The sequence below is a fragment of the Apaloderma vittatum genome, unplaced genomic scaffold, assembly GCF_000703405.1.
Source record: "Apaloderma vittatum isolate BGI_N311 unplaced genomic scaffold, ASM70340v1 scaffold16476, whole genome shotgun sequence".
Taxonomy (NCBI): Eukaryota; Metazoa; Chordata; class Aves; order Trogoniformes; family Trogonidae; genus Apaloderma; species Apaloderma vittatum.
The window spans coordinates 1184-16454 of record NW_009722411.1 but is presented as its reverse complement, the minus strand read 5'-3'; the positions used below and the strand labels follow the sequence as shown (position 1 = coordinate 16454).

Sequence of the window (15271 nt, the reverse complement as noted above, 5' to 3'; positions counted from 1 at the left end):
AAAAAAACCCCAAAGTAACAACAAGAAAAAGGTATTTTAATTTTTTTTGTCTTTATTGGATACTTTTGCTGTGGACTTGTGTGACTGTGAAATTCTTTTCCTTCAGGCTTCTGCAAAATTGTGGTATTCATAGAGTGTTAAGGATTTTCAAAAAATATTCTTTCAAGATTTGTACTAATTGTTGCTGAGTTTCATGGCTGCTGATTGTGAAAAAAGGACCAGTGTTCATTTTTGCACGGCTGATAAGAAGGAAGTATTTAATTTTTCCAAGCTTCAGGTATTATACCGTGAAATGAGACTCCTTGTCACATGATGGCTAATCCAATCATAATAGCTGGCGACTTTTGTATACACACCGGGGTGACCAGCTTCCCCGCAATTCTCACCCCAACTCACAATACCCCAGACATACGCCACATTTTCTGCATCGAAACAGACCAAGGGTCCTCCCGAGTCACCTTTGCAGCTGTCTATGGAGCCATCATATGTACCTGAGGCAAAAGAAGGAACAAAAAGCAAAAATAAGTTGACATACACAGAGCTCAGGAGTTTTTTCAGGTCTATGTCACTTCTTGACAGATGTTTGCATAATCGTTGCCAGTAAAGGAGGTTCCCAACCTCTTTGGTTTATTACTTTTTTTTTTTTAAGTGCTGGGCCTCTCTTTCCATTTGTAGCTGACCCAAATTCTCCTTAATTTGCTTTGATGTCAGCGATGTGAGTGCTGTTATACCCTGTGTAGCAGAGGAGAGTTCAGCCATATTGCCTATTACAACATTAGAAGTAGCTCATAAAAAGTGAAAAAAAAAGCTGGAGGATAAAGGTAAAGCGATCTCTAGGCTGATTCCTATGGAAGTGAAGATGCTGAACTATGTGTACGCCCATGTGTCTGCCTTCGGTGTCTTCTCTATCCAATAATTCATTGATGAGTTTCATCTGCACAGAGAGGCAGAGGCCTCAAAATTACTTTCTCTACCAGCTTTATTTAAACAGGTGGGCAGGTATGAGAAGGAGAGCATGTAGATGCTTGGATGGGAGGGAGAGCATCTCTCTGGAAGTGCCTTCACTGCAAGGTCTCGGTCACAGCAGGGACCTTCTGCAACACCAGGTGGTGGCCGTGAGGGCACCCAGTGCTCTTTCTGAGCGCTCACGGGATACTTGTTCGCAATTCAGCAAATTCAGCGGTTGTGAGAAAACACATTTAGAGTGAAGGATGTGATACAAACAGAAGCACTGCTACAGAGCTAGCGTATCATTTATGCTTTGTCCCTTTACTCAGTTTAATTAATATTTGCTTGTAGAACTAATTCCTGTGGATACTAGCCCTTAATTCCAAAGTTTGTATCAGGGAGGGAAAGCTAGCCCCAGATAGGCCTTTGCTGATGTTGTCCCGTGTGATTCTGTCTTTGTTCCCTCCTGGTAAAATATGATCACTTGAAATATGTTGAAGATCAAGGAGTTAAGTTACAGAACTTGCACAGTAGACAAACCCAGTATCTTACGGATGTCACACTGAATTATCACAAGTTATTTGGGGTTTATTTTTTTTTTCTCATTAAGTAGTTTCTCTAAATATTGCCTTTACTTTTTGATGCAAAGAACAACAGTTGAACCTATCTGCCCTGTAGGTTGAATACTCATTTCTCTTTTAGTTGTCTATTTAGCAATAACTTTAATTAATTGAGAAGCAAAAAATGTCTATTTGAAATCCTTACTTTAGTACTAGGAGGGACAACCAGTTTCTTGGGCAGACTAATCTGAGTTTGAAAAGTTAATCATATTTTTCCTGGGGTGCAGTGGGGCAGTAGCAAATGTCTAAGCAGATGAATAGTTATGTTCTAGTTAATGGGACTACTAATGTGCTCCAGGACAGGCATTTGCTTAAATACGTTGCTGAATCAGAATGAAATACAGTAAAGGTAGGAAGTTCAGTGGGCTGTGAAGTGCTTGTGTATTTAAGAAACATAACTCAGTTTCGCCCCATAATCATAGAAATGACGTACTGTCATTTTAACTGTGTTTCTAAGTAGATATATAATGATGGATGCATCTAGGCTCCAATGTCTAGCATTTTGCTAATGGTGATACTGTGGAAATCTATTCTTTACCAAATCTAAAAGATTCCCAGCCAGTATGTCTGACCTTACAAACAGCAGGTTTATGGTAGAGAAATTATAGTTGAGAAATTGTAGTAAGAAAATTGATGCTTGCCTGCACATGCCATTTTTTTAAAAAATCGTCCTGGATACAATTCAGAACAATTTGGAAATAAATTAACATTGCCCCACTTGAGGATATATTGTTTGGTGTAACCTAGGAAAAAAAAAAGAGAGTTTTCTAAATAAAAATGGTAAGTACATGTTAGGCATTTTTCATATCATAAATCAAAAGTTTCATATTAGCTTATCTACAGAATATAATCTTCAAGATTATAAACCAGATGCCTTAAACTGCCCCTAACAGCCCATATGAATTGCAATACATTGCTTATGTATTTCAAAATAAAAGCAGATTGGTTTAATTGCATTGTTAAATACAGTACTTTGATTTTGTGACACTTTCACCCTTTCCTTGTCTTCCTCAGTTTTTTCCCGTCTTCCATACCAAGGTTTTCAGACACTGGGAAACTGACGTGGCTCTGATCACCGTGGTTACCTTTTTTCCCAATGCTGCTCTGTCTTTTTGGAAGGAGTGGACCAGATACTGAAGATACAGGTGAACTATGTATCCACAAGGTTAAGGAGATTTTCTCCTTTGCTCTCTGCCTGTTTGCTAGTAACTCCCACTTCGCATTTGCTTTAGGGACTGAGTATGGAGGAGTAGTCTCACAACTAGGATGCTGTGGCTCCAATGCCAGGCTGTAATCACCACAATACAAAACAAATGCTTCCCAAATATTTGAAAGCATGATTATATCTGGCTTATCTGTCTCAGTGCAACCTTCTCTGGGCTAAACTCAAACACAGCTGAGACAACACGTACCCAGTTTTGTAACTGTTGGCTGCAGCTCAGATGGGAGATACTAGCCACCACTTCTAAGTACCACTAATGGGTCTCCACAACTAGTATAAATCTTAGATTGGCAAAAGGCACGTTTCTTATTGTCAGGTGAGTTTTCAGCCAAGGGAGTCCACTAGATCAATTTACTAAATGGCTGAAACAGCAGAGGAAGCAGAAAAGAAAACCAACAGTTACAGCCAAATGCCAAACCCAGCCTACATTCCCTGTACTCAGCCTCTTCTGAGGGCTTTGTGCACAACTGCTCTTCAACCTTTTCAGAATGAACGCTCACTACAATCAGAAATCGGGTGATATAAGTCATACATCCTTGTAGCAAGTACTAAAGCAAATACCTTTTTCCAGTCCCCATCCGGAAACCTTGCATGTGTCACCAGCCTGGAACATATGCTCTGACCAGGGGATACAGGCAGGGGTGCTGTATTTCAGGGAGCATTCTCCTGTCCCAAAACCTTTCAGCTCCAGCAGAGCAATGTCATTTTGGTAAGTTGATGCATCATACTTCTCATGGATTATCAGTTGTTTTAGTCTGAAAGTGTCCGTCTCTTTGTCATGCTGTATGGTATGCAGCAGTCCAATCCAGACACGGTACTGATGAACTCGATTTGCCCTGGAAAAAAACAGTGAAATAAAATATGTTTGGGTACTTAACACAAGCGCTGTACATTTCAACTAGCTGTAAACTTCTGCACTTTATCAAAGTTTCTCTAGAACAAAAATTAATATTATATACGTATATACATTCTTTCTGGACCTGATGTCTAGGTTTTTCTGAAGCGTAGCAAATGCCACGCAAGTTACACTACTGCCAAGTACTGCAAATAACACAGAGAAAAATATTCAAGGCCAATCTCTGTGTTTCATGCTGTGACTGAGAGAAAGCATTTATGCCTCTCTGATTTCAAGTGAAAGAAGAGTGAGCAGATGCGGATAGGATGCTGGGACTGGCAAAGCTTCCCTGTCTGCTCTCGCTTGTTCTGGGGGACAGAATAGTGTCCCCAGGAATGTTCTCAAGGAACAGATGCCGGACTTCCCCTAGGTGGAGATGAGGAAGGGAGGAGGTCCCCTTGTATCTCCCTTTCAGGCAAAGTGGTAATGCTGAACCTTTCCTGCCTGCCTACTGCCTGACTGAAGAATGCCATGCCTCCGCAAACTCGTCATTACTTTTCTATCTTTCTAGTCACTGCCAAAATGTTCTACTTCCCTTGAATCTTCCCAATCATTAATGTGGGTGAGAGTCAGGGCTTTGAATGGTGGATTGTTTTTCAATAGGCAAATAGGAATTAATAAACAGGTAGCTATAGAGGGCAGTAATATCCAAATCAATCTTTCTGCCTTGCAAGAAGAAAATAATTTCCCAGTTTGTTGATTTTACCTGACACAGTGTGCAGCAGTCAGAACCCAACAGCCACCAATATAAACTCCTCCACAGTACACTGTTACACCTTCATTGCTAGTGTCTTTGATTGCCACTTGCCAAGGGAATTCACCCTATTCGAAAAACAAACACCCAAATAATGTGAAATCATAATAATTGTACTGGTTTTAGTGCATAAAAGAAAACTCATTTAGGAATATCACCTCATCTCCTTGACTATCTGACTGTAAATAAAGAATTTGCTATCCAGAAATTGTGAATTGGGGTCCATCTGATATAAAGGATTTATATTCTAAAATGTAATAATTGTGTTTAGTCTTCTGACTTTGTGTGATGCCTCCTTCCCTCCAGCTTTGTGTTATGAAACCCCTTGTAGCTAGACAAACATGTAGAATTTGATCTGGTATGATCGAGTCTGTTTCAAAGGCACAAATTTAAATTCCATTTTGTTAGAATTGTTATTTCTAGCTATGGTATTATGTATTTTGCTGAATAATTTTCAGTGTGTACTCATACTGTAATGCTCAGTTTTGTTATTCCATATTTTACTTTATAAATTCTGCTTCTCTTTCATTCAGTGCAATGCCACTCCTGCTGCAAAACACAAGATTAGTATTGTAGCTGATTTTGTTATTTCCATACATTTTAATAGAAGGACAATAATGCCTGTTTAAATTGATGCTGAGCTAACTTGTATCTGGTCAGGGTTTTTTTACCTTTCTTGCAATCTCTCCACCTACGATTCTTTTCCGTCGAGTTAGTGTGTGATTTGGAAGACCGCAGTGTACTTGGGGAAGAAGTGTCTTTATAAATTTTCTCTCTTTAATGAAAAGGAGAAATGTGTCTCAGAATCCAGGTATCCATTCTGTCTATTTGGAGACAGGTTTATCTTTAAAATTTGAGTTCTGTGAATATGCCAGTAGTTGAAATAGCAGGAAAGCAAATATCTAAAATCTTGGCATCTGTTTTTGCTTTGAAAATTGCTTGTCTTAGCGTCACATTACTTCTCTTAATTTTCCACTGCTGCCTGCATTCAGACAAGTACTTTTAAAGCAGATTTGCTGGGAGTTTACCTCCATCAGTTGCCAAAACATGCAGATGTCCTCAGCCAGGATGAATTATTATGGCATTCTTGAAATTAGTGTAAAGCAAGACAAGTAGTAAGCCCCCAGAGTGTGTATTACTAAATCACAAAGTCCAAATATCTGCGTGTGCTGGATCTGGCCAGCTGCCTGGTAGCTAGAAAGCCACTAACGGGAGGGTATGCTGTTGGTTTTGGAGGGTTAGTTACACTTACCTTCGTCCATACTGTGATTTTCAGCAACTTTCTCTTTGCCTGTAGTAGAATAACAAAATACTAAAAATATTGACAAACACATTTGTTCTCTTATTTGGATATACATTTGCATGCCAAAATTGTGGTACACACTTTAAATGCATGAGGTGCACCATTTCTCATGGACAGCAATTCTCCTTCAGCCTGGTGCCTGCTGTTTCCTTTTCTGCTAGAAATCCTACATCCAGCAGATAATCATTCCTAACTACATGCCATCCACTCTGCTTTCCATGCCTAGAGAATCCTGCAAAGAAACCTCAAGAAATGGCCTTCTTTTGTTGTTGGGTTTTGGTGTTTTTTTTTTTAAATCTCTGAAGTGATACCCCATTCTCCTCCACCAAGAAACAACAGAAATTCCTCCTCCTGCCCTGTCAACCTTTTGGAGCTTTATCAAGCCCAAAGGAGGATTAGGTAACAGGATTTAAAATTTTTTTTTTTTCCAATTTAGATGACACTGTTGTGTACTGTGTGCTTCTAACAGGGGAACGGATGGTATTCAACATGAGAGGCAAATTAAATGCTTCCTGAATCTGGTTTGTGAGCTTTTATTTAAACAAAATGCTCATAGAATTCAGTTCCTAAGTGGAGGTTGAGGGTTGGGTCTGTTCTCATGTTGCTGACAGTAATGTTTACATTAAGAGTTCAGTTTACCTTTACCAATTACCGTTTACCAGTAGTGTTTACTTTTTGGCTTTAGACTTTGTCTCTTATCAGAGCAAGGAAAAACATTCTAATTTGAAACAAAAAATCTTTTCAACTGTGAGGGAAACAGCACAGAAGAATTATTGTATTGACAAACTAGTTGAATTCCTCATCTGTGAGGAAAATATTCCTGACTGCCCTGCCTACACTTTCTTCACAAATAGGGGATACCAGTTTGATAGACGGCCATGTAAGCAAAAGACATAATCTGCCTTAAGCCTCCTAAAACTATTTTTTGTAATCATCTATTTCTTCCTTCCTTGAGTTCTATTGCTGTTCTTTTCTAGGAGGAAAACCTTTTCTTCCTGAAAATCGCGTAACCTTTTCTTCCTACTACGCCAAACATAACATTGGGAAGACTAATTCTTCCATGCATTTTGGTTTTGCTAATCTGTTAAATAATTTAATAATATGCAGTGTGTAGTCTCTAGTTATGATTGATCAGAAAGAAATGAAAGAAGCAAAAACATTTTTCAGAAGAAAACCTGCACAGAGAACTTGAGCTTCGTCCTCTCCCGTGAGGCAGTCAATTTCTTTGTTACATACATTCTTATTTGGAATACAGATATTTGACCGGCAGTGGAAACTGTTGTCTCTGCACTCTGTAACACAGGAGAATTGCAAACGTAAATCACAACATCGTATGATTCAGCAACCTCACATAGTTAGCTTTTTAAAATATAAACACAGTATGATATTCATGTCATGGGGGGACTTGGCTGTTCATAAATAGATCACAAAAGCATGCTCTGTAAGTGAAAAATGAAATGAATACTTGGCTTTCCTCATTTTACAGTCTTGAAGTTTTAAGACCTAAAAGTGTGATTCTCTCTTACCAGTTCAGCACCAGAGTGGACTTGGCATCGCTCCTTCCCTGTTTCATCCACAACACATGCCCATGCTCAGTCTCAGGCAGAGGACTCCCACTTTTACCAGTATTACTTAATCATTCCAGATGAGGAATTTATGATGCTCAGGTCAATTTTCCTCCAAAAAATTGGAGTCCAAGCTGGCTTTTGGTTGAATAAGCTAAATGGCTGAATGCAGGGTTAGGAGCCAGGAGTCCTATTTTGAAGATGCTGGATTTAACAACTTATTTCTTCTGAAATTCTTGATTATATGAAACATAATTATAAACCTGAGAATGCCCTTCCTTTTAATTCTTGTGATTACTTTGTATGTTACCAAGAGCAAAGCAATGCTCGAATTTATTTATTAGGGTTTATGGAGCTACTTTATAATCTTATGTCAATCTACTATTTAAGGATATATCTCTTTGACAGAGAACAAGGTAGTTCTCCAAAAGTATCCAGATATCCCATTATGATCCAAAGACCACTGAACTTAGTTGAATTATTTCATTTGATGCCAGGAAGCATTGGTTTCAGCCCATACATCTGAAACAGCACTATTTTGGTCAAGTGGAATCTGAATAAATGTCGTCTAAATATATGAATCCACAGGCATTTGTTTTTTGGGGTTTTTTTTGGTAAAATGCTAGTGACTGTATTTCCACAATCATCAGATTAAATTTACTCACAATTGTAAAACTACAAAATTAAGGTTATTTAGGAATAGTGATGGGATTTGTAGCCCACATTACCATTTAGCACCTGAAACCCAACTTCTGAAAGTATTTTCTTGCATTCAGGTCATGCTAGATCCATTCCTTGTTTTTACTTAAAATTGTTACAGCTGGAATTGCAAACACTGAAAGAATGACTGCTCATGAACAAACAGTGTGACAGGAACTGCTCACAGATATTCTGTAGATAATCTTTTATTATCTTTTAACAGCCCTCTGAATAATCTCATTGTGTTTCCTCATCCACATTCTCAGAGATCACTTAGCTGCTTCAAAAATTCTGTTATTTTTTTTGCACTTGCGTATACATAAACTATGGTTTGATGGCTTTAATATGGTGACTTATTGGAAAAGAGACTTTAGCTGTTACATCACTGTAAAAATTCTTTGGTAGCTTTCTGCCAAAATGATTCTGAAACAGCTGAGAAAGGAAATTATTACCTTTACAGCACAGTTCATCACTTAGGTCTCCACAGTCATTGATTCCATCGCAGGTTTTGTTCAGAGAAATGCACTTCTTGTTGACGCAATGAAACTCACCATCTGAACACGCTGTGCAGTGCATGAGAACAAGTTAGTGTGAAAATGTCTATAAGTTCACAACTGCCTATGGAAATATTCTCCTTGTGCATTTTATTCTTTCAGCAGTTTGGCTTATAACCAGTAGGAATTCTGAGTCCCAGTAATGTAAATAGGAATATTTTTTTATCATTTTAATTGCCACCTTATCAAGCTTTTGATGTTACCCCTTACTTTCCTCCTCCAAAGTGCAGTAGCCTGGCAAGAGGGAACTTCATTTTTTCTAGACAAGGACTAAACCAGAAATGATTGGTTCAAACCCACTGTAAATCATTCAAGTGATTAAGATGATGGATGTTCCTCCCTTAGAGGGAAGTCCTCAAGAGTCTGTGAACTCCTACTTTTGTGGTGTAAGAAAAATCTAAGATGATTTATAGCTCTCCTAACCAGCAGCATCTCAGGCTGATGCTTATCAGTGCCAAAGAAAGCCCACTACAGAGCATAGAGAGCTATTAGAAGTCAAAGCAAGGACTTGATTCCCCTTAAACCAGAGAGAAACTAGGAGTCCCGAAACTCTCCAGAAGACATGCGCAGTTCCACTACAGTCATGCTTGTTTGGCTACAGTGCTACTAACGTCCTGATTCCTTCACAGAGAAGGCAGTGAGTAAGAGGTTGTCATCTCTCTCCTCACCAATTAACCCAGGAGAGACAAGACTTGTTGGGTACAATATTCCTTGGTACCCTTGGCAGGGATGGGTGAACAAAGCAAATCATGGGTGAAATATATTTACTTTTGGGAGATGTCTGTAAAAATACCTTAGGAGCAACAGTGATTTTCCAAACTCCTAAACTCAAGACTGTCTTGACTCAAGACCACCTCAGTTGTCTTGAAGTCTGCCAAAGGATTATTTTAAAAAATCAAGTTTTCAGTGCAGGTTTGCTGTGGCTGAGAGTTCAGCAAACTAGGCCCTAATTATTTAAAATAAACTTAAAATGTAAGAACCCCAAATAGGTATAAAGCTAAAAAACCTACTAACCTCTCAGATTTTCATGGCACTGGAGGCTAACAAATCCCTCATTACTATGTCTTGATTTCCTCTCTATGTGACATTCAGCAAGACTTGTCTCTAGGCCCCTGCAAGTTATTTGCAGACAACGCAGTGAATTTAAGGCAGATTCTGTGATGTTGGACTTGGCTTGGTAATATTCAGCACCTCTGTGAAGATACAAATCATAATAAAAAATTATATCATTTCACAATGGATTGTCCAGTGCTTTTGCTGTTTAAAATTTATGTGATTTTCCTCAGTGTTAATGAATTTTGGTCATGGCTATGAAAAAGAGCAGACTTCCCATGGAATCATCTAGGGGTAAGTAGGAGATGTTTACTTTGGAAGAAAAATTAAAGTGCCATTCTTTGCAGATTTCTAGGTAGAACTATCCTTAAATCCGTATGTAGCCCTGTGACAGGCACCGTGTATCATGATGGATAGAAAAGTCTCCTTACGTAGCAAAACTTGTAAGCCCAGCTCTGTTTCTCTCTGTGTGGACACAGGCGAGCTGAAATCAAAACCAATGCATCCTGAGGAAGGTCAGGCCACTGCAAGGCTGGGTTTAATAAATACATTTTATCTCCCTTGGTTTTACCTGGTTGGTATCCTCCTAGCAGTGTAAGTGTCCCTTACCTCAAAGAAATACGGATCGAGTACATAAGTAACTAAAAAAGCTTATAGTGGGGCTCCAGGGCTGAATGCTCTGTCCCAGGACAAACCCTTCTCTGCTGTCTAAAAGGATACTGATCAGGACTAGGAAATATTTGCTTCTCACCTAGAGGGGGCAATTTAAGAGCAGTACAATAGCACTTTTAGTCTTCAGGTAGGGTTGGGGAGGCAGCCCTACCCGACTAAGTTAAATTAGTCATATGCATGTAAAATTACTATGGACAGGATATAGAGTTGACTCTGTATGAAGAGCCGAATGCGCAACTCAGGTCATCAGCGTGGTTGCAGAAGAAGAACAAGCTCTGTGTGATTTCATCCATCGCTGAAGCTAAAGCGAGCAACGGCAGCGGGGGCAAGGGGTGAAGAACTAATATGAGTTCTGGTTCTTGTTTTGCCACTTGGCTGGTGCAAGTGGCAAGTGACAAAACAGAGCTGTACCCTGTTGTCAGCTATCGTAAGAAAATTTTCTCTGCATACAGGTTATTGCTCAGAGCTACTTGGGGATGGTCCATCTCTGCACTTTCCCTTACGTAGACCTGAGAGAAAACCTCTGCACTGGTCTTCAGCTTTATTTTAAAATTATGGTTTTTAGAGCTGTAATCTGTAATAGAACACAGAAACCTATGTTTTGGCTTTCACTCTAGGGTATCAATTTCAGAAGCTTACTGTAGCCACTACATTGTTCACGAGTTCTCTGTCTTAACTGTTGGCTGACTGTGACTGACACTTACATTAGAATCACTACTTTTTCAGATCCCTTGCAGTTATCCAGGGATAAATTCCCCAAACTTACGATTCAAAGCCAAGGTGTTTGCAAGCCACATTTGCTTCATTCATAGTCCACTCACTGTCACACACAAAAAGGTAGTTCTTTTGATTCACAGGTTTTACTCGAAGCAACTTTGAATCTCCACCATCCATAGAGATTGAAAATGTTTCTAAAAAAAAAAGAAAATAAATAAGTAAGACCAAATAGGACCATTTATATTGACGTATATAGTGGAAAGACAGCACAGAAACAAATGAGGACTAATTTTGTTATTGATAGCCAAAGTTCACTTGGAAAGAAGAGTAGATTGGCAATCAGAAGCTTTGGGTATTATCCCTGATTTTTCTGAGGATTGACTTTGTGCCTTTTAGCCTGCCACTTTTTTAAAATACACCAGTTTTGGGAAAAAATAGGCTAATGGTTCCTACCATGTAAGATTACCTGAAGCTCTACCGAGGAGAGGTTGCATCTTGGTATAAGGATTTTCATTTGAGGAGTTTGGATAACCAACCAGTAACGCTTCAACCGAGATAGCCAGATCCTGCTTCAGTTACCTGTGCAGTAAAACTTGTGCTGTTCACAGTGGAGCTAAGATCCTCAGTTTCACTTAGTGAAACTGTATGGAGAGTGCACCAGGAGCACAAAGTGGCTCCCTGATCCTTGTCAGTGGAATAGGCAGAACTGAGTTTTGCTGCCCCAGGAGTCATGGGCTGAGCTGCTACTTCAGCAGGGAAAGGGAGGGATGGTGCTGGGACAGCGGCTGGGCAAAGGGGCCTTGGGCCTGGCTTGCTGCTCCAGCTGCGTTCAGTGGAGGTGAGGCTGAACAGCTGCCTCTGCTAAAGGAAGTCAGCTGCCTAAGTATTAGGAGTCATTTCTCCCTGCATTTGGGTGGAGGTTGAGCTGACAAAGCAGCTTGGTGCAGCCTAAAAAGCAGGTGAGAGCAAAGAGCTGCTTGTCAGTGCACAAACTGTCACTGGTTTGCTGGGGGCTGTAGCTTTCTGTTGTGAAATCCACGGTGTGGCTGAGGTGAACATGGCTTACCTTTGCCCCATACACTCCCCCCCACCTCAGCAGCTTGACTCAGTTCCTTGGACTTTCGCTCCTGTGAGGTCTGTCTCTCTCCCAAAGATACCCTCTTTGATAATTCAGCAGGCTGTGCCTCCCACCAGTCAAAATCCTGCTTGGAAACCTTTGAGCTCTTTCCTGTGTCTATTTCTTCCCTTTGAGCCTGATGATTTGAGCAACTTACCAGCAGCAGGGTAACCTGGGCCTGTCAATCACTCTATTTTTAGGAAAATCAACAGAGAACTGCCCATTTTCAATGACTTCTCATTTTCTGTTTCACGTTCTTGCTAGTGCAAGGAAATGAACAGATTTTCTGAGCTGCAAATAATAAGCATCTCCATGGCCACAAGTGACTGACCGATACATTTTGGAAAAGGAAGTGTTAATACCTTCAGGCATGCATTCTCCCTTGTGTAGGAACTTTGCCTCCTGACGTTGACACTCATAGCTCTTCAGGTGGCAGTAAGTATGGAAGTGTTTTCTATTAGTAGAACAAACGGAAGAGCCGTTCTTTGGGCACTGGTAGGGGAGCTTACAAAGGCATTTTCCCTCCACACATCGTTCCCATGGCTGACAAAAAACTTTCTCGCAGGACTTGTGTGTGTATTGGTTGCTTAAGCATTCTCCTATGAGGTACATGTCTTGCTGAGCTGCCTGAGCAGGCTCAACCTGCTCAAACTGCTTTTCTTCTGCATTAGATGTTGCATTCTGCAAGGCACAAAATAAAAAAGATTAAAGGTAGTAAGACTAGGAACTGCACTAAGAGTTCTGCAGATCCCTCAACAAAGTGTTCATTCATAAGCTTTTTCCTATCTTGTGAGCACAAAGGTGCTAAATACCATTTATAGTGTTTATTCCCTTGTCTTTGGCCACCTCACCTTTCTCAGTTTTCTGATTTTTTTTTTCTTTTTGGATTGTTCTCCTAGTGGGATCTTTACTCTTACTGGTCTCCCACAAACTACTTTTCAAACAGCATCTGAAATTATAAACATTTTTAAGCCAGTGGTTTACAACGTACCACAGCAATGGGATTGTAAGCAAATCAAAATTTAAGGGGTCTTAAACACTAGGAAAAAAAAAAAGCAACTTGTTTTTTTCTGAGAAATTTTTATTGGCTTGGTTGCCTATGGGTTTAAATATCACCTGTAAATATTTACCAACTATTTGGAGTCAAATAAAGAAATGTAAAATTAATGACCTGTTTCACTGAGTGACTGCTGAAGCAACAAGTATCTTAAAGACACTTGAAAATTAAGTGCCCTTCCTTATCAGCTATTTCCCTGTATCTTGCAGAGCAGCAGATTTGCAGTGTGGTTCCTCATCATCACTGGACTGCAAGTACAGATCCTGACCCTCCGGGAGCTCACTGCCTCTGGGTGAGTGCCTCTGCCCCTGTGTTTGTGAAGCTCTCTTCATTGCTGGCTGAGCCCTTTTGCTTACTAAGGTCTATGGGTAGGAAGAAGGATGAAACATTAAAGACACATATGGATGGACTTTGCATTAAAATGGGAGAGAGAAGTTAGATCTTGAGTGCAATTTACCAGCTTTGACTGTGTCAAGTGATTCAGTAGAGTTTAAGTTTAAAGGTCTTGGAGAGAAATCCTGGCCATAGTGAAGTCAGTGGGGGTGTTGTTGGGGCAGAATTTAATCCAACAAACCCTCTTTTGATGTTGTATAATCTTAAAAATTTCTTCCTGGTGTTCTCAGGTCAGTAGAGTCCAAACTGTGAGTCAGATCAGGCTTGGCATAGCTCCCATGTTGTACTAAGTGTTTCTCCTGAATGGAAACAAAAGGTGCTGATTTTTATCTATGAGTTTCTCTGAAAGACTCGGTGTGTGCTGAATGCTCAGCCCAGACAGGCTCTGTGACAATTCTGACAGAAGAGATTCCCGCAGCAAACCTTCAGACAGCGCAACAGACCACGTTGCCACGTTAGAAGACTAATCTCGTTTCTTAAAAAAGAGGAGCAGGGAAAATTGCAGCACCTTCCTGTGGTCAGCCATGCTTGCAAATTTGGTTTAGGATAGGATCGCAATTAAAATCCTTTCCAGAAGCCTGTTAGCGTAAACCCCAGATAGAATCAATACATGAAAGAGAAATAGCAAGCTTCAGTCGTTTAAGCTGAACTAAAACAAATGCATGAAACACAAATACTATGAAGAAAAACTTAAAGCAATCAACTGGTTTTGCTTTTATAACAGTAAACTGCTTTTAAACTTTTTTTTAAACAGATTTTTGCTACCACAATAAAATAAATTCTTACCTCCAATCCACAAAAACAAAAGAGAGACAAGAAAACCAAGAAAACTGGGACCGCTCGCATGATGGAATTTTCTCTTTGTAGATGAATTCCTCTGGCTGGGATTCTTCTGAATGTTGGTTGTTAGATTTGTGTTTAATTTTTAACCATTAGTAAAATATTTTGAAGTATGTTTAGAAATAAAGTACAGGAGCCTCAACTATTAACTGAATAAATCTGATCTCTCCAAAAGGTTCCTGCCTCAATTTAACTGTTTTTGCAAGATGAGATAACAAAAACAAAGCCATTTGAAAGGAAGCACTTATTAAGGACACACATTTCCTTTCTTTTGCTGGAGGAGACTGATCAAGTCATCACACTGGTTCTGCTGATTGTAGGCATTTATTGTAAAAGATAAATGTGTTTTTATGTAAGGGATATAGATGTCTCCATATATATGGAGAGAACCCTTATATCCACATCCATTTAGGACAAGAGGAAATGGTCTCAAGTTGCTCCAAGGGAAGTTTAGATGGGACATGTTATAAATGCTCAGAGTCCAATAGGTTAATTTATAAATTTATTTGTAAAATATTACAATAAAAAGGTGAAAACGGCAATAAGCAAACAGCGCTTGGCGTGCCGGGGAGCTTACGCTCTACCCGCTCTTCCAACAGCGCGCACCAAAGTTCGGAGTCTTCTCTCTTTTATATTGTCTTTTGGTCTGTAGCTCCTTTCTTCCCCCGAGTTCTGGTTCTTTTCTCTTGTCAGTCGTAATCTTTACGCTTGTGCTGGTAATTGCTGGGGTCTTGCCCATTCCTCTGGGGTCATTGGGGGAGGTTATACAAGGCTTGCTGAAGTAATATATAATAGTGGCTGACATTCAAGCTAGTTACACACCATGTTTTTAGTTTGTTTTTCTATGCCTGATAAGGAAGTT

General features: G+C 39.8%; 1 protein-coding gene across 1 annotated transcript; it reads right to left on the bottom strand.

Annotated features, from left to right (window-relative positions):
* Window positions 1–273: 273 nt before the first annotated feature.
* On the bottom strand, window positions 274–14415 carry CFI (complement factor I). The gene is made up of 12 exons (XM_009871774.1): window positions 14356–14415; window positions 12482–12800; window positions 11052–11196; window positions 9575–9753; window positions 8459–8569; window positions 6918–7034; window positions 5692–5730; window positions 5111–5214; window positions 4392–4507; window positions 3352–3626; window positions 2210–2311; window positions 274–491 (listed from the first exon to the last, which is right to left on the bottom strand). The coding sequence occupies exons 1-12, from the start codon at window positions 14413–14415 to the stop codon at window positions 274–276; spliced, it is 1785 nt and encodes a 594-aa protein (XP_009870076.1).
* Window positions 14416–15271: the final 856 nt, after the last annotated feature.